Source organism: Capsicum annuum, chromosome 12, assembly GCF_002878395.1.
Source record: "Capsicum annuum cultivar UCD-10X-F1 chromosome 12, UCD10Xv1.1, whole genome shotgun sequence".
In the NCBI taxonomy this organism is placed as follows: Eukaryota; Viridiplantae; Streptophyta; class Magnoliopsida; order Solanales; family Solanaceae; genus Capsicum; species Capsicum annuum.
In genome coordinates this window covers 148,258,701-148,279,279 of record NC_061122.1, presented here as the reverse complement: position 1 = coordinate 148,279,279, position 20,579 = coordinate 148,258,701, and the positions used below count along the sequence as shown (strand labels likewise).

At 30.6% G+C, this 20,579-nt stretch overlaps 2 protein-coding genes across 2 annotated transcripts; both read right to left on the bottom strand.

Annotated features, from left to right (window-relative positions):
- Nucleotides 1-11,592: 11,592 nt before the first annotated feature.
- LOC107849156 lies at nt 11,593-12,356 on the bottom strand. The gene is made up of 2 exons (XM_016693798.1): nt 12,045-12,356; nt 11,593-11,946 (listed from the first exon to the last, which is right to left on the bottom strand). The coding sequence occupies exons 1-2, from the start codon at nt 12,354-12,356 to the stop codon at nt 11,593-11,595; spliced, it is 666 nt and encodes a 221-aa protein (XP_016549284.1).
- Nucleotides 12,357-12,442: 86 nt separating this feature from the next.
- Nucleotides 12,443-14,040, bottom strand: LOC107849155. Its single transcript, XM_016693797.1, has 4 exons — nt 13,979-14,040; nt 13,004-13,367; nt 12,818-12,917; nt 12,443-12,642 (listed from the first exon to the last, which is right to left on the bottom strand). The coding sequence occupies exons 1-4, from the start codon at nt 14,038-14,040 to the stop codon at nt 12,443-12,445; spliced, it is 726 nt and encodes a 241-aa protein (XP_016549283.1).
- Nucleotides 14,041-20,579: the final 6,539 nt, after the last annotated feature.

Genomic DNA, 20,579 nt, shown 5'->3' with positions numbered 1-20,579 from the left:
TAGGGTATGTTTGAGCAACTTAACCCTATTTTCATCAAAATCATTAAGAATCCTCTCTAGAGTTTCAGACAAGAACTTCAAGAAACTCAAGATTCAACCGTGGGTTTTCAAAATCGATTGAAGATTCGAAATCCCCAGATCATAGGCTTCAATAAACACCCATTATTTCCCTATTTCGAGGTACGCGGGGTTTTCCTAAAATCTCTTGGGCTTAGAAATCATGTTTTAAGAAAAAGGGTTTTGGATTTATGAGTATAATTATATTTTAAAAGTTTTGACAATATTGTTTTGTCCTTTAGGCCTTATATATATATATATATGTATGTATGAATGTGTTTAAGGATGAATATTCAATTGAGAGCATGACTTATAATGAACCCCTCTCTTGTTATGATCTTTCTCATCTTCTATATGATATGAATTATTCTAAACTGCATCTTGAAAAGCATGTTATGAAATGTCTTGAATGATGTTATATTTGAATTATGATTTCAATTTCAAAAGAGAGAGGGTTGTTTGTATTGAAAAATGTTGAAAATACATATAATGAAAGAGTGCATAGATTTTTCCAAAAGCACATGATCACCTTATGTTTGAAGAGTTCTTGCATAATTTTGACTTATGCTTTCGGAACATGAAATCTCTTATACTATTTGCATGTTTGGGTAGTCTGAACTATGTTTTAATGAAAGAATTATGCATGATGCATTATGGCTCAGAAATAGGACTTGCAAGTCTTGGTGTGACGACACCAACTCAGATTATGCCATGGTAATTTAGAATAGAATAGAATACATGTTTAAAGTCAAAATTTTCAGATGTTGAAACTAGAATAGTGAATGATTCAAAACAGGATAAAATTGGACATAAAGAGAGCTTAGGTGGTTCCCCGAAGAAGGCATGAATCAGAAAACTCGTTGCCCAAAATCACGATTGGCCAATCCAGGCATATTATATTATGCTGAGCCGTGTGGCATATCAGAATCAGTAACTCCAACTTTTGCAGCACACTCGGGTTGGGGGCTTACCCGCCGAGTCAATGGAGGATTCCATATAGCTGGTGGAATATCAGAATTGTAGGGGAGTATCACCTAACTCAGAAGTTATACAAAGATCAGACATTGCATTGATAAGAATAATTTGTGATTTTTAAAAAAGGCCCATGTGTTTTGAAACTATTACATGTATAGTATCTGACGATTTACTCTCCAACTATTTTATCTATATAAAAGTTTTATTTCGGAATACTTTGCGTACTAGTACATCTGTATTGATCCCTCCTCCTCCCTCCAGGTTCTGAGGCTCAATCTAGGGGTCTAGATAGGAAGTAGATTCATCAAACAGAGTTTGCAGTGTTCAGTTGGTGATCCTTATCTATTCCAAAAAGCCCGTATTTTAGATTATGACCCTTATTATTGTTTTGGTTTACTGGGGACCTTGTCCCAGTTTTCAGAAAGTTATCAGATTTTCATATAGTAGAGATTTCGCAGATTGAGTCAGATGCTATTTAGCTATAGTTGCAGTACATTTTTCCATACTTATGTTGATATTAGAATTTGACCATGTTTTCGGAGGTAACTATGTTTCCGCATTTTTTTATATGACTATTGTGCATGATTACCAGATAGAGAAGGGCGTTTTGGGCCTTCATGGTTTGGGATGTCTGTCATGGGCAGGCCCTAGTTTGGGTCGTGACATATTAGTTTGTACTATCTCTTTTGGTTATCTGTATCTGGTTACACATATTCATACGTACACATTCATTTTATATTTTTGGATTAGATGGAAAACACATATTTGGCTTTACAAGAGAACGATGATGATTTATTTGGACTTTAGTTTTTAAATGGAATTTATTTAGGAAAGAATTAGATTATTTTAGTCTTATTCAGAATATTATAGGAAATATTGATATGAAGGTACCTATTTGTACTTGGGCAATGTATACAGATATCATGAGTCTCCATGGGTCCTGCCTTTGCAAGCCATAGATGCTGGAGGAGGAGTATATATAGGAATTGGTCATAGAATTTATTCAATACTACACTGCACTTGTTCATTTGCACCTATTTATTTGTATATACTACAATGTATATTACTTGCTTATGTATTTACTGTTTAATTTAATTATGTTCTGTTGGCTCTATTTATAGTCTTACCATACATAGAAGTAGATTATGTTCGCACTTTATTTTATACATTATTTTTCTAAACTCAGTTGATCGATGATACCTACTGAGAATCGCGTGTATTGGTACTCATACTAAACTTTTACATCTTTTTCCCTGATGTAGATCTAAGTGTGAGTTATCGCTGCTAACTTCCTACTCATTTAACACTTTTTTGATCGGCGATTTGGGGTGAGCTGTTGGTATTCAGAGTTGTGCCATCACCTTCTTTTGAACATGTCTTTATTTTGTATATTCAGAGATAGTTCTGTATATTTAGACTGATTTAGTACTATTCTTATATTAGTAGCCGTTGTACCCACCAATACCTGGTGTTGGGGCTGGATTTATTTTATTTTGTTATTTCACTCGATATATATATATATATATATATATATATATATACTAGTCGCATTTAGCCCGTGCTATGCCCGGTCTCAAAATTAATAATGAACTTTATATTTGTAAACTTTTTTAAATCTTATTGCTATTCTTGTTTAAAATTTTTGTTTTATTTTTGTGATATTATATTAATTGTAAAGGTAGTTCAAACATATCTCAATATTTCTAATATTCATCAAATAATATTTTTTTCTAAATTGAAAGAATAATTTTTTTCTTAGAGTTTATTTTTAGATTATCTTTTCAGTTTCAAACAGATGCATGCACCAACACTATTTCCCTTTTTGTTTTACTGTTAGTTTTGAAGATTAAAGTCTTTAATGATCCAAATCGAGTTTTATCTTTTGTTGGATTAACTTCATCATTTTTTCCTCAATACTTTTTTATTTAGTTTTTCTCATTTAAACTTATAGACTTGATTCAACAAAATACTTTTGTGGATATTTCTTCATATTAAACCATGTAAAAGAAATTAATAAGTTACTAATTTTTTTAACTTCAGTAGTTTCCTTCTCCTAAAATTAGATGTTAGGAAAGTTATATTGACATTTCTTAAATGCTTATGAACCTTTAATATTTCAATTATTTCGTCCTAAATTCTATAAAATATTGATAATCTCATTTTTTATTAAAAAATTCATCATAAAAAATGTGCAAAAGAATTACTCTCATTTTTCATTATTTAGTATCATTAATGTTAGGAGAGTTAAATTGCATTTTTTAAAAAATTAAATTTTCAAACTTTTTTAGCTATATATAAAAAATAATTAACATGTACTAAGTTAGAAAGAGAATGCCAAGATACTTTAATTACTTGTCCATGATAAATTTGTTAGAAAAAAATGATAATTTGAAGTAACATTAATAAGCATTTCCAGAAAATAGAAAGACAATAAACTCTTGGATCAATTATGAATTTGATTGTATAAATAGTTTTTTATGGTGTCACTATCATATTTTCATGACTCGTCACTTTTGTAGCATTTAATAAGCTAAGAATTACATATATACACAAATTTAAGTTACATAATTATAAAAAATTCCCAATTGGTAAAGTAATTACACAAATCCCATAATAATTACAAAAATCCCTTTATTTGGTATTTTCTCTCTCATTAATATTATACATGTTAAAATCGGTTTTTTGCTTCCGTCTTGAACTCCATTATGCTCCCAATATCAAGCCGTTTTTTACTCTATTTTTGAAATCCCTCTTTTATGGTATTCTTGAAGTAACCTCTACTTGTGGTTATCAAATTGTAAGTTATTCAACAGTTAATTATCTTTAATATTGTACTTCATTAATTTTTTTGAATTTTTTTTGTTCAACTTTACCAATTCAGGGGTTTTCCATTTTTTTTTGCATGTTCAAATTATAGTATTGTTCAATCTTATTCAAGTTAAGTAGTTCATCTTTTCGTTATTTTTCATATGGTAGAAGTTAGGTCTGAGATTTTCTTGTTTTTTTAGTTTGATTTAACAATACAGTTAAGTTAAAATAGTGTTAATTGGTAATGGATAATCCTCCAAGTTTTAGTTTAGGAATTACTCTGTTAGATGCAACTGTACAAGATATTCCACTTGGATTTGTTCCTACTACATTTGATGAACAGGATTTTGATTGGGCAGAGAATCGCTCAAAGCATAGAAACATCCCCGTTACAATGAAGAAATTGAAGGATAAGACTGTTTCTAAATCGAAGAAGTCTACTTCAAAAGCAAATAAAAAGAAATTTGATGATTCCGGCCAACCACGTTTGCCGAAGGTATTTTTTTTTAGTGTATTCATAATTTGACACATATATAATAATACACCATACATTAGTGTTTCATCACAGGAATGTATAATATAGTTGTTCTAAAATATTATTGTGAAGGTTATACATTCTAATAAAGATGATATTAATTTTTGAAATGTATAAGTTACCCTCATACATGTGTATTTTCTGTTTATATTTTGGTCTGACATAAATTGTTAGATGTATACATAACTATCATACATTTCTATATGTTGTTTAATTAGGGTACTCTTTGAAAATTTTATATGTATAAGTTACACTCATACATATTTAGATGTAGTTTCTTTTTGAGTATAATAAGAATTTGTTAGATATAAGTAACCATCATAAACGTGTATGTATAGAATGGTTAGGATTGGAATTTATTATACATTAATGTAAGTGATTTGTTAATGATTAAGTAACCATCATACATGTCTAACAGATTATATTAATTTTAGATGTATAAGTTAACCTCATACATTTGTTACTGTAGTGTATATGTGGGACTGAAATTATTATACATTTAAATAGTTTAATTATCAATGTATAAATAACCCTCATACATGACTAACTGTTGTTTAATAGGTGTTAACCATCACACATGTAGTGTATATATTAATCATCATACATTTGTATATGTTGTTTAATAGTTAACCATCATACATGTGTATGTATAGAATGGTTACGATTGGACTTTATTATACATTAATGTAAGTGATTTATTAATGATTAAGTAACCATCATACATGTCTAACAGATTATATTAATTTTAGATGTAAAATTTAACCTCATACATTTGTTACTGTAGTGTATATGTTGGACTAAAATTATTATACATTTAAATAGTTTAACTATCAATGTATAAATAACTCTCATACATGAATAACTGTTGTTTAATAGGTAACCATCACACATGTTTAACAGATTATATTAATTTCCAGATGTATAAGTTAACCTTATACATTTGTTAATGTAGTGTATATATTAACTTATACAGTTATAAGTTACCCTCATACATGAGTAACAATTGTTTAATGTTGGTCTAATTTATATTATGAAAGTATAAATGAACATCATACAATCAGTAACTATTAGCTAATTATATTTTACATTTTTTCCAGGGCATGAAATACTGAATTGATAAAGTCCCACCACACTCATTGCATATGGGGAGTTTATGTAACTGTGCTTTCGGTGAGGATATAAATGAATATTTTGGAGAGGATGTACTGGGAGCATTTAAAAATATGATTTTTGCCATATTTTTGGATTTGCCACGGTGCAACTGGATAGGACAAATTTCAAAATGCCTACTCATACTTGAAATTCAGCAGGATAACAAGGATGAGCTTCATGTTTGGGTACAAGGGGAAATTCTCAAATTCACAATACTTGAATTAGCCATTATAACCGGTCTGAAGTGTACCGGTAATATTGATGATTATATGTATACTTCATCATCTAAATCAGCGTTGATGTCGAGGTATTTTCCCGAAAATAAAGGAATAATAACTCGGTCAAAACTGATAACACGTATGCAGCTGGGAAACTTTGATAACTCTGAAGATGCTCTAAACCTGAAGATATTGTTGAGGACAGTCGGTACATTAACTTTCCATGGGGGAAGGTCACATTTGAAAAGTTAATGAGTTCCTGGTAGTAGGATTTCAACATTGCAAAGCAGTTATATTCATTGGGTGGAATGCCTCACGTTCTAAATGTTTGGATGTTTGAGTGCTGCTCTGAGGTAGAATAAAAAACTACTGTCCATCAGAGAAACGCTATTCCCAGAATACTAAACTGGTCGGTGGAGTGTATAAGGCCTAAGTATGAAAATTTTATGTCTGACATGTTCACTAAGGTAATTGTTTAACTTCGTACTTATTTTGTTTATTCACGTCGTTTTATATATGTGCAAATATTTTATTTTGAAATTATTCTTTCCAGCATTCTTACAAGAATATACAACCTACAACCGATGAAGTTAGCAGGTTGGATTTGTCCTTTTCAAAAGATTTTGAGACATGTGATCCAACAACTTATGCTTCGACATCCGATGTTGGAAAGTTGAAAAGGACAGCAGCTGAACTTCAACAGCGTGTTGGTACCATTGCTGAACAATTTGGTGATTTCAGCACTATACCACCGCGGGAAATCCTCATAAAGGTTGGTTTTAAATCGCCTGTATCACCTGGCCAACTTTTGAAGAAAAGAAAGACTGTCATGTTTGAGCAAGATCATTAAACGGTGTTGGATGATGATACATCTGGAAGTGGTCATGCAGTACATCATAGGTCTGATTTGTATTATGAAACACAAAAGAATGTAGCGGACAAGGGAGAAATTGGTGTGTCTAAAATTCAACATCATCATCATAGAGAAATTGGTGTGTCTCCTCAGAGTTACCAGCACAAGTCTGTTTCTTCATCTTCCAAACAACATGAAGGGACTTCTAAATCAAGTTTAGATGGTGATGAAATAAAGAATTACATCAACAAATGTGTAAGTTTAGTTTCCTTATCGTACATTTTTTCTGAAAAACATGATGTGTTTCTACTAATTTTTTTTTGTCATGTGATAAGTTTGCCGAAAAGATGGACGAATTGGTTACACTAATATCAAAAATACCTGCTGAGGTTGTCAAAGCATTGAAGAATGAAGAAAATAAGCAATCACAGGTATAACAATTTAATTTTATTATATTTTGCATAACGTTGAGGAAATGTTCATACATTCAGATTTTTGGTGTTATATAGAAGGACAAAATTGATGAACAACAATAAAGTCAAGAAAACGGATCCAACAAACGGGAGAGACCACATAATGAGGATATGTAGGTACATTTTTCCACTTATGTTATTTGTTTACTATAAATCAACATAATTACCTTATCAAAAACAAATTTTATTTCTTTTTAATACAGCATGAAAATGATGCTAAGGGATCAATCAATGTTATGGAGGTGTCTCGCGATGAAGAATCTAATAAGCATCACTTTCTTGAAGAGCAACAGTTGCTGGTATTTTTTTCCCTTATTACTTGTTACATACTAAATTTGGACAGTTTAATTTTTCATCATACACTAACTTGAATGTATAATGAACAGTTATACATTAAACTTACTACATTTTCCTTCATCAAAATACATGTTAATTATGAATCTCTTCATAGAATCAATTAAAAAAAGTTTATGAATAACTGTTATTTAAATCGACTTGTAATTTAGTTTAGGATGTGAATGCGGCCAATAAAGATGCAGGTCGTGAGGATGATTTTGAAAATGAGGACTGTTCTGATTTGGAAGCTTTGGAGTATCTTTATGTACATTATATTTATTTTTTCCCTAAAATATATGTCTATATAAATGTAGCTTTTGTTATTGGTTGAAAAAAAGGATATTAACCTTATCGGCTGAATATTAAGTTGTATCGATCTTGACGCTTTCAATATTTTGCACATTATTTAATAGTTGTCTTAATAAATATAATTTTTGTCTTCATACAACTTGGATAATGATAATTATCACATAAATAATAGGATGAGATTATGACGTATGAAGAAGAAAGTAACGATGAAGAATTGGGAAAAAAGAACATTCCAGATGTGGAAGATTTGCCGGTATTTTTATGTCCCTAATAATGTTTGATTGCTACTGTAAGTTTGTATACACATGTAGTTTCTTCTAACTTCTTCATATTAGGACAGTTAAATGTACATAAAACATTCAAATGTATGTATCAAGGAGAGTCGTACGTTCAACATACAAAAATTTTCATAAACGTAAAGGTTGTAATTTATGATTAACATCAAACATATTTATGTTATTAAAGCAATAAAATAGTTTGTGCATCACATATGACATCCTTTGTTATTACTGATATATTTATAGTTTCATATGCACCCATTACAGATAGAACTTTCTTATCACGGGTGTAAAACATCAATTCAAACTTTTATATTATACTTTGAATAGATGTTAAGACACGATAATTGTTATTAAATATAGGATGTGAATCTAATCGCTAAAGAAGATGTTAATGAAGTGAAATTGAAAAATCAGAAATTTACTGATGTGACAGATGGACAAGTATTTTTTGTCCCTAACACTTATTTTTTTTACACAAAAGTATCGATCTACGTGTTCGAGCTTGTAAAAGTATGTACTGGGACTAAATGTTATTTCTCTAGTGCATATCAAATTTTGAATGTGAATTTGAAACAAATGGAATGTATTGATTTTTTTCTCTACTGCATGTCAAATTTTACTAATATTGATGCTATCATGATTTCTAACATAAATGTCGTAAGCATTAATATAGTTACACATTCAGATATTGTATGTATACATTACAAATCCTTATGTGTTCACATAGGATGAAGTTGGTGGGACAATAACTGATTCAATACAAGTAGTTGTAGGTACTATTATATTTGGTCTGTCAACACCTTCGACTACAAAGTCAATGGATTTGGTGCTTCAAGTAAAATGACCAAAAGACACTAGGACCTTCCAGACAGTCAGATTCCACCTGACTTCCCTGATGCTCAGGTTTGGAAGCTTCAAGCCTCAAAAGAGAATGCACCTGCCAAACGAGAAAGAAAGAAGTCCAGGGTTTTAAGGTCACCATACATTTCAAAGTATGGTTCTGGCTCTAAAGATTCTGTTGATTTTGATAAAGAGGAGAAGCTGAAGTATGCTTTTGATGGGTACACCATCAACCAAGTATTACCAAACGAATTGATGATTGATTACTCCCAGTGGATTGTCGTAGGATTACTGAAAACTCATTCTGCCAAGTAAGAAATTTGGTATTATTTTTATGCCTAACAATACTATGCCATCTTAAACTAAACGGTTATTGTCATGTGTAATCAATGATTTTTTCCCAGGAAAGAGATGGATAACCATTATCGAGTAAATGCTTTTGGGTTAGGATATAGTTAATTGGACTTTGTTGTTGCATACCCACAGTCCAAGAATTGATTTTACTTGATGTCCGAACGCAAGACATGCTGGAACGATGAGGTAACTTGTTCTAAATATTATCAATATCATAAGTTATTTTGCTGAAACTTAATATTCTACAACACCATAACATATCATACATGTAAACCAATGTATAATAAGAAATCATACATGTTAGCCAATATATAATAACATATCATACATGCAGTATTTTCCATTATCAACTGTTCAAAATTTACCAACATGTCATGTATAATAACATGAAACTATAACATATTTGTATGTCATATATCTAATCAACAAGTAAGCTCGAAGCTACAGATTTCTTTCAATCGCTTTTACTATTTTACCATGTTTTCACTTGTAGCATTTAGATGTGATCTTCTACCACTTGAGAAAGAAATCAAAGTTTCATCTGGGTGATAATTATAGATATACAACTACAAGCTACTTCTTTAAATCATATGTTGAGAAGACACATACTCGCTATTATCCATCGGAACCGACAGTTGACCTATCGATGCAATAAGACTATGCAGAATCAATTGTGGTGGCTAAGAATAAAGATTCTATTTCTAATATAATTCATGGATTTTGTATGCCTGCTGGATTACCATGGTATATGGTTGATGAGGTATATGTTCCAATTAACTGCGGTAAAGAATTTCATTGGGTATTGGCTGTGATTGTCTTGAAGGAAAGATTGATACGTGTGTATAACTCACTATCAAGTAAAAGGAAAAAAGAACCTCATATTGAAATACAAAAGCTTGCAGTTATGCTTCCTACTTACTTGTTAGACAATGACTTTTATGATAAGATCGAGCGAACTAACTGGCCATCACTTGAAGCGTACAAAGGAAAGATTGCCTAACAAACTGGTCTTGTAAATGAAATTCCATTTGATGTTGATTATGTGTAAAATATCCCACAACAAACGTTTGATAGTTTGTAAGTAAATTACATTTTATTTTTCATGTATAATAATGTTTTAATTGATTTACTGATTATTATTTTATTTTTATTCTTGAAATCAAGGATTGTGGCTTATTTGTGTGTGCCTATGCAGAGATATTAAGCGAAGGACTACAAGTTCATTCATGTGGGTTTGATGCTGCAAGTCAACGTGCACGCTATGCTTCCTTACTATAGCATTATGGAGTGGAAAAGGCAAATGAAGGGTACACGAGTGATAATGGAGATCCGCCTCGACCAAACAAAAGTGTAATCAAAGAAATTGAAGCAAGTGCAATTGTTACTTTAGAGTAGCAATGTTTTCTAATTGTTGGCATTAAAAGAACTATTTCTTATTTTGGTTGTTAATGTTACACATTTCCAGGAATACTTTCTTAATGTTAATGAACATTTTATGGATGTCTTCTTCTTTTTTTAACAATTGATTTGTAGTTTCTAACACAATACTGTAATGATACAAATTTTTCTTGGTCGATATTGAGTTTGCCTTGTATTTTTTTGTACGACGTGTATAAACAAAAATAAAAACACACTCACATTGCTTTTGAACACATAATATTTTTACTATAACATAAATTTTCTTATAAGTTAAAACGACATTTCACTAATAATTAGTACGTTACATATATGTAACACATAACATAATACATGTTGTCACATTTTATATTTTCTTAAATAAAATTTACAAATACAGTTTACCAGAATCACTTATTTAAAGTATTAAACAATTTCGTACAATGATACACATGTATAATCTAAATTATACATTCATAACTTAACAAAAAAAATTAAATAAATGTATAACGTTTAATCATTTAGTGTCATTAAAATGACATTTTTCCTGTAAAATATACACCAACACAAAGTATAACGCTAATTAATACATTTCTTACATAGTAACTACTAACGTATAACAACTCATATAGATTATGTTTCAACAATTTTTTAAGTGACTGTTATATTTCCCAGGTTACATAATACATATACCAATCAGTTGTAAATTACAGTGATATGTTTACGAAATATGATAAACGAAAAATTACACAAAATGTGATGCAACTATTAAATATTAATTGAACAAGTGAAACTAAAATAGCAACCAAAAATCTTATTATTAATTGTTCCAGCATTCTAAAAAAATCTAATTAAAATAATTATACTACTAAAACCAAACAAACCATCAGCAAGTAGGAAAACATATTATCTTCATCATGATTCCTTTGGAAAGAAACCGCAAGTCCTACAGTTGTGACCGGCTCGTCTGCATTTTTCGTAGCGGTTTGAATTTGAAGACAGTGATTCACTTGATTTCAGATGCCTTTCTTTTTTGGCCAACCAGGAGGTCTTCGATATTTGGGAGGCAAAACTTTTTCATCATCAACAAAACCTGGAATACTCCAACCTTCTTGTCTGGCATTGAAACTATCGGGAGTTCATATGTCTTCACTATGGTTTGTGGCCTGTACAATTCAGAGCAATAACAACCATAATCCTTTACATCCACATTTTTACTTTTTAATACGGCAATTCCATGTGGACAAGGTATTTCATCAATTTCATATCGGCCATAATTGCACGTGCCACGCTCAATATCTACAATGTACCTCCATCCCGAATCATAAACACAATAAAGATAACTCCCTGCTGGCTTGACCTGTTACCAAAAAACATAATATGTTTTAGATGGAAAAATATTAATATACACTCAATGTAAAACAAAGTTTCTATTCCATAATTATTCTAAATACATACCGTAATCTGCAAAGCTTTAACACCATTATGAGTTAGAATTTCTTCAAATCTTCTGCCTAGAGTTGTATTGGTGTACGATGCAATTTCGTTGCTCTTACAATTCCATACAGCAAATAAGATTCTAACTTCTTCTAGGAAACCTAGAATAGGAAGTTTTATAGCCTCAACCAAACCACCATTGATACATTCGGCTATATTTGAAGTCATCATTCTACCTCTATTTACAGGAGAGTGACACCGTGCCCATTCTTCATACCCAGCTTCCTCCAGATATTCCTTAACTCGTTGATCAACCTTAGCAAACTTAGACATAATCTTTTTTTATAAGATTTAGCCATGGAATAATAAAGGTCACTAAGTCTATCTTTGCTTTTCCTAAAATGGGTGCAAACGTTTTTTCATAAATGCCATATACAAGCTAGATGAGGGACATTAGGATAAACAATGGTTACACCTTTTATGATACTTTCATTTCTATTTGAAACAACACACGTGTTGTTTCTTTCACCAAATGCCTCTCTAAACTGTTGAAAAAACCAAATCCATGTGTTGTCATTCTCCGAATCAACAACACCGTATGCTAATGGCAGAATACAACCTACAAATAAATTAAACAAGGCAATCATTGTTTAAAAAAATAAGTCAACTATAAAGGTGCTAATTTTAGCATCTTTATGATTCACTATAAATAAAACATCAATGTGTAAGTTAATATAATGTATAGTAAATAAAAAAACAAAAAAAGAGTACAAAAAAATATGAACGCACAGTACCTGCACCATCTAATGTGCTTACCGACACAAATGTTCCTTCATTTGGACTGCTTAAATGTGCCCCGTCAATAACTACAGCAGGTCTACAAAATTTAAAACCCTAATCATCAGACACAATATAATAAACAAGTATTTAAACTCGTTATCTACTGCCTTATGCATCCGAATGTGCGATTGTGGATAGACTTGGTTCAACATATAGATATAACGGGGAATTTTTCTATATCCATCTGCTGGTCCACCTCTAAGCATTGCAATAGCCTTCTCTTTTGCACGCCATGCTTTCATGTAGTTAATGTCGACTTTGTAAACAACATTCATCTCTTCGATAATGTCTGCGGGGGTGTGTATTCTTTTGTGATTGATTAATTTTATAGCAGTAAATTCACTCACAAAATTACTTGTCGCAACCACATTATTCAGCACTCGGTACCTAAGACTGCAACTATGCTCCAAAACAAATATTTTAATCAAAAACAATTCCGATTCATTCATACAAGATGCCTTCGTGACCCACTTGCAATCTTCGTTACGATAAATCAGTACATAGCTGCATCAAAATATAAAAACTTATTCATTGTATTAAATAAAATTATTAATCTTGAAAATAGAAATAAAATAAACTTTTTCCATAAACTGCCCAGTTATATTATACGTAGCTTTGAATGTATAATCTCATTATACATACGTTTTTTAACTAAAAAAACATAATTCATAAAACACATTAATCAAAAAATTAAATTTCAAAAAGTATATATTCATGTTATCAGTACATATCTTCATCAACAAATAAAAACTTAATCAATATATAAAACATAAATATATAAAATTAAAATAGTAAGAACAAAAGAAAAAAACTTTCACTACAACAGTTATATTATACATATATCTGCATGTATAATTAAAATTATACATTCACATTTTTAACTTAAAAAACCAGTAATAAATCACAAACTAGTTCACAATCTCTTAAACAAATGAATCATACATTTATTTGCCTGACACGATTTAATTATACATTATCAAACACATAAAGTATCACATTATACATTCGTATATCAACATTACACATCAACAGTTCACAAAACTACACAACATAAATTTCTTATAATAAAAAAAACAAATATGTTATAAGATCAGGACATACAATTGATATCATACCTTTTGTTGTTGAATCGTTTTGCTTTTCTGTTGAATCCATTCGCTATTGCGTGTTTTGCCATTACTGAAACAAGAGTTTCCTAATCCTTTTATATCTGACTCACCGTTATTTCAGTTTTCTTGCAATCAGTAATGAAGTTTTTAACTTCCATTTTAGGCACATATAGAGCATACTGATTATCCATTTCAACAACAGTTAATGCAACCGAATCATATTCACTACCCTCGTACACATTACAGAACCAGTTGCTTTATGAAACTCTATTTCACTATTGGCTTTGTCGCAAGTTGAAATACAAAGAAAAAAATTAACCAAACTAGCAAGTTGTTTCTTTAACTCAACATAAACCCTCACTCCATTATCGTTTATGATTACAATTGGAGAAGAGTTTCCTTCAAACACATATTTCACTTTATTTTTTTATGTACTTCGTCTATATTCAACTCAATGGCGATCGTAGAAATCAATTTCAAGAAAGTAATACTTTTTGAAATAATTATTGCGTCACTTTTGTATGACTCATAACTAGTTTCTGACTCCTAAATTCCTGAATGCCGCAGCAATATTGGGATATTCATGTTACTTTTTGAAATTTTGAGGAACTATGTAGAAAATTTTTGTTGATTTTTGGGAATTTTTTAGAAGAAAAAAATTGCAGCAATAGAGCTTTATTGCTTTCTAGATCTTCAATCAAATATTAGAGAAAATATTATTTGACTTGTATATTTTTTTTTGCAATTCAAATTTCAGTTACTAGTTTTATCCATAAATGAGTTAATATTAGATAATTATTGCTGTTAATTAAGGAACAGTGATATAATTACTAATTTCTATTACCTTAAATTCAGGAATAACTGTTTAATTATACATTCACCAATGTATAATATTTGGCCGAGTGTATGAGTATCTTTGCCAAAATTTGGGAGAGAGAATTTATGAGGGGATTTTGTGTAATTACTTTCTTAATCTAGGGGATTTATGTTGTTTATACTTTAATAAGCCCATATAACTATTCAAATTTACCAAAATGGATGAAAATTTGTACAATAATTAAAATTTAAATTAGGGATAAAATTGATAAAAAAACTTTATGTGAGGACTACAAAATTTTTCACATTCTCTCTTATATAGAGTTTTTGTGTGTGTGTGTATATATATATAGATATATACATATATGTATACTAGGTGGTTTAACCCATGCCAGCACGGGCCGAATAGTTCAACTGGAAAATATACATAAGCTCCCTCATAACACGACCATGAGCTTCTACATTTTACTTGCACTTTCAGAAGTCAAGATGTGGACATAAACTAAACAAGCCAAATCTCATGGCTATCAGAGTAAACAGAAGAAAAACTTATCATCTTATAGAAAGAATAAGGTTAGCTAGCAATTGAATTAGGAAAATATTTCTATGAGTAAGGCATAAAAAATTCATTCTTGTCAGTCTTATTTTTAATATACTATGAGTGGTCCTAGGGAAAACACACTTTACAACATCTTTGAAATACCCAGATAGACAACAACATGGAAATCAAACTTTATGTTATGCAGGGAAAACAGAAGTGTAGCGAGAGCGACTCATGCCAAAGATACTGCCTGATGGAGGATTATTGGGCAACATTGGAGCCAATGATAAACCAGTATCACCAGCGTGTAAGAATCAACACCTGCAGATGGATTAAGATTACCTTCTCAGTTTTTTATAACATCATCTCTGAGCCTTAGTACAATATAGATAAGGGCATTCCTTACACTACTAACTTCCCTAGACAGCTACATGTTTTAAAATTGCTCAATCACTTGAGAAAATATAAAAATAAGCAATTAAAAAACTTCTGAATTGATTGACTCTTATGCGATATAGACTTCAGCAAGTTCATCATTTGAATCCGCATATATGGGCTTCTTTCCTTTTGAGATATATAACGATTGAATCACTTTTCCTAATGATACATTCAATAATCTTGGAAGGAATAAGTATATAAAATGTTACAGCTTCAACTGTCATGGACTTAATATCATCCACTTACTATATAAAACCAAATACTGAATATGATTAACACACATGAAATACAAGAGTGGAGATGAAACTCTTGTCATATAAAGTTAATACACCAATCTGAGATCCATCAGTACAACACAACAAAGCAAAGATCATACCACCAAAAGTCTAAGTAACATACGGTAAATAAACTAAGTAGCATATTTTGATTCTTTAAAACAAGGCAAAAAATAAATCTTCTTTAAATAATGTACAAGAATGTATAAAATTATTTTACAAACGTAAGCAAATATAAAATTTTTAGCAATATAATAACAACTGAAAGAACTAGCAAAAATAGAAAGTCCAAAAAAACTAACCTGAGATACCAGCAATACAATACACGAAGGCAAAGATCGTTCAACCAAAAGCCTAAGCAACACCTTGAATACCAGCTGATGAACACAAACTATCAGATCTCTTAAGTCCCATAACAATGAAGATTGTTATGTACAAGATGAAGAAAGTTATGATGAACTCAGCAATACTAGTTCTGTAAAAGGACCATGATGACAACTCCCCTGGTTCAAACAGTGGTGCTGGTGGTCGATCTTTGTACTGTTGTACCCAATGGTTGTGTTTCCCTGAACTTGTTAGCTCTAAGATTAACATCTTCTTTCCTGTTTTTTGCCATTTTTTCACACACACATAAAAAGTTAAAGCTTAATATCTTTTTTTTGCTTTGTTTGAGTTAAGAGTGGACAGTTCAAGAGCTGAGTTTGGTATTGAGATAAGATTGGGTTGTGGTTGTTTTATAGTGGAGAACTTAACCAAAAAAAAGATGAGAAACTATCAACAATGCTTTTTGTGTAAAAGTTTGTTCCAAAATAATCAAAGAGAAGAAAAGCATTGGCAAATTATATTGCTCGAACTCTCCAAAAATATCAATGGGTGCATATCAAATTTTTCAAAAGTAGTGTATTTTTGGAGAATCCAATAGATACGGCATCGAAAGTGAATAGTCCACTCAACTTAGGTGGCAAGTATAGTACTATATGCTGGCAGGAGCGGTAAACAATGCAGAACACTTGTACAAAAAGAAAGACGGCTTCTAAAAGGCAAAAATTTCACCAATGCGGGGACTAAAGAATTCTGGAGAGAAAGCAATACCTCAGTGGAATTGACTGTGATAAAGCAATTGGTAGCATGAGAAACCCTTTAACACTTTCAATCAAAGATCCTTGTTTGCCAGTAATACGACCAGTATTGTTAGTAGGACACAACACTGTAATAGTCAATTCTTTAGTTTGAGAGGAACCAATATAAGCAAAAATCATGGGAAGAGCAGAAGGATAAATACGCCATGTGTTTGCTGAATCCACATACCCAAAAAATAGTAAATTTCAACAGTTGGTTGGTATGCATCGTATTGCATTGTATTGTTAGTTTAAATATAATAGTTGTTGTAATTTGATTTTGATTTTTGATACCATACCATTAAATTCATCATTATAGAATAACCAAAAGTCTAAAATAAGAAAAATCTATAGATTAGGTTAAATTACACCTTACTCATCAGTCAAATCGCACTAGAATACTAAACTAAATAAACTTCTATGTTTTAAGACTCCTACAAAGCATGAATATATTTTACATTAGGATGTTGAAGACCAGTTATAATGACATAACTTCTATCATAGTTAATAATATAAGCTCAAGATAATAAACTATCCCCAAAAAAACTTCAAGATCAGTAACAGAACAAAGCACTATAGTCTTGATTATATGAAAGATGTTATTTTTCAAAAGCATACTACAGAATTGACAAAACAAAATCATGTAGATATAGTTGGCTATAAACTTGATCCTACTTTTTGTATTAATTTGTGCAAAAGTTGAATCTTGTCTTCCAAGAACAATCGTGATCCAAGAAAAGAAAAGCTTAACATAGCCCCTTTTCCAATTTCATATTCCATGTATGAAACTTGTTTGGTATTAAGCTTTGAAATCTTCTTTTTACTTTCTACTATTTACTATTACATCGGGATCCATATGTGACTAAACAATACTCCCTCTACTTCATTTTCTGTGATTTTATTTAACAGGAGTTTAAAGAAGATGCATATGCTTCTAGAATATTTTCATTGCATTGAGCTTATCGAGATTATAGAATAAGCAATAGTAATAAACAATTTCCTTAAAGACTGTAAAGAATTACCTTATCCATGCTCCAGATATGTTATCTTTCTATAGGATCATCATGTGGAATTCATGATAATCTAATCATGAAAATTGTGATCTATAAATATAGCGAGAATATATTTATAACAAAGCTTTTTGAATGATTCATTGTACGCAACACTATAAGTCAATTGATCATCATCATGAGTATTTGAATTTGCAGAATCCTTTTTTCTTCATACATGAATTTGTAGGATTTAAATGATCACAAGGACCATGCATCATATGTTTCTTAACAAGTTTGTATAAATAAAGATTTTCATCATGATCGGGAAGTTCAACTGAAACAATTTGATAATATGATTCAGGAGTGAGTAATTTGAAATCCTCACTAAGAATCAAAAGAAAATGAGCGTGTGGAAGACCACGCTTCTGAAATTCAGTAGTGTACATAGATGCAATTACTTTTTCAAATATGTTTCTTTTTAATATGTCCGTTTTTAGTTCTTCAACTTTTGCCTTTTATACTCGACTAATTAAATCAAGTTTGTTTTGTGCTTCATCAGTTGTTAGTAAATATTCTTGTATTTCTATCCAAGAAGGATTATAGGTCATAGTTAAAAATATGCCAGATTTTCCAAAATATTGCACTAATGCAATAGCATCCATATAGCGTTGAAGCATATCTCTAGGACCACTCGTAAAACTTATTGGAAGAAATTTCTATTTTCCTATCTTTGAAACATCTCTGTCGCCATGTCTAAGAAAATCAATAAGTCCTTGTAATGCATCAGTTCAAAACAAATCCTGATTACATGAGGCAAAATCTAATCTTTTAGTTTCAATTTTTATGAATTCATCAACTGAGTATTGTTTAAAAATTCCTTTAGAATGCAACACTCCATTTTGGTCATTATCTCTAATTTGAAATTTATAGCTGTAGTATTCACGACAAGAAATGTTATCTCTTTTTGTTTTCCTTTTTGTAGAACTTTAACTTCCATATCAAGAAATTCATCAATAGAACACATATTTGATAAACTTGGAAGTTGTTCATTTTCATAGTGCGATTGATTAGTTTTGTTATAAGGTTGCACAACTTTTTTAATTCCACAATGCCATCCATTTTGACCATAAGGAAATAACAAAGGATATTGTAAAGGATCATAACAACTGTAGTAATAATTAACCAATTGACTGTTATTATTACAAGGATAAATTTGAATATGTGGTGCGAAACTATTATTTCTTGATTCTTGGTCTAATATATTGCCGCAATTTTTGAGATAGTCGTTAAGTTATACACTTGTTGATTTAAGGTAGAGTCATATTTGAGTGCAATGTATAAGTTTGGTAATTTTGGAACATGTATTAGAGACTTCAGGAAGATACAATATGGATTTATTTTTAATAAATTCATCAATTTTTGAACAACTGATTGATTCACTTTATTACAAAAAGCTAAATGGTTCATTTCAGTGTGATCGTCATAAAAATATAACTGGAGGTTTCTTTGTTTTTGATTTGAAGGTATTAGATCATCAATGAAATGATAAATTTGTCCTTGAACTCTGAAGGTATAGATACCGTGATATCTATTCGCTATCTCTTTGTCATATTTTACTCCAAGAGAAGTAAAGGGGAACATGTTATTATACATTCTAATGTATGTACGAAAATGTACAGATTCATCTGTGTTACCTAAAAAAAATCCACTAATTCTGTAGGCATTTCATGTGTTATTAATTTAACTGTACCATTACTACAACAAAATTCCGGTGACTCATATTCAAATTTCTTTGCTCGACAATATTTACAAGGAGGAACTCTTTTCAAAATGGTTGCGTCAGTAGGAAGTTGTTTAATATTGAAACAACGTACAACCTATTACCTGCGTAAATTAGTTATTGCAGACTGGAATATAAGCTGAAAGAGGAGTTGAATAATCAATATAGTTATAAGTTTATAGTGAAACGAAACTTTGGTTTTATGAGGTATTGTCTTTTGAGCATGCCACTGATTCATGAGTACTGCCAAGCCTAATATAGATATGATTTTAGTTAATATAGAAAACATTAATGCAATTCAAAAATTTTATGAAAATGTAAAGATAAACAAAAAACCTACAGCAGTTGTATTTGTTGTGTTTGGATGATGTTGTTCAGTGGGTGGAGATGATGTTGAGCCTGATAGAAAGAGTTCTAATTAATAGAACTAATCCTTCTTTTGGAAGAGAAAATATGAGAAGTATGTACATATTACATACCGACTTCAAAAGTGGGGAAAGCAGCCAATTGTATTTTTCCCTTTGGGTGGTGTAACTATAGAAGAGTTACTACAGAGGCCATTGCCTGGCAGTATAAGAAACGTGGTATAAGTATAGTAGGATTCTGTGTATAATGAGACAAAGAACCGTGCATTTATTGTTTATATT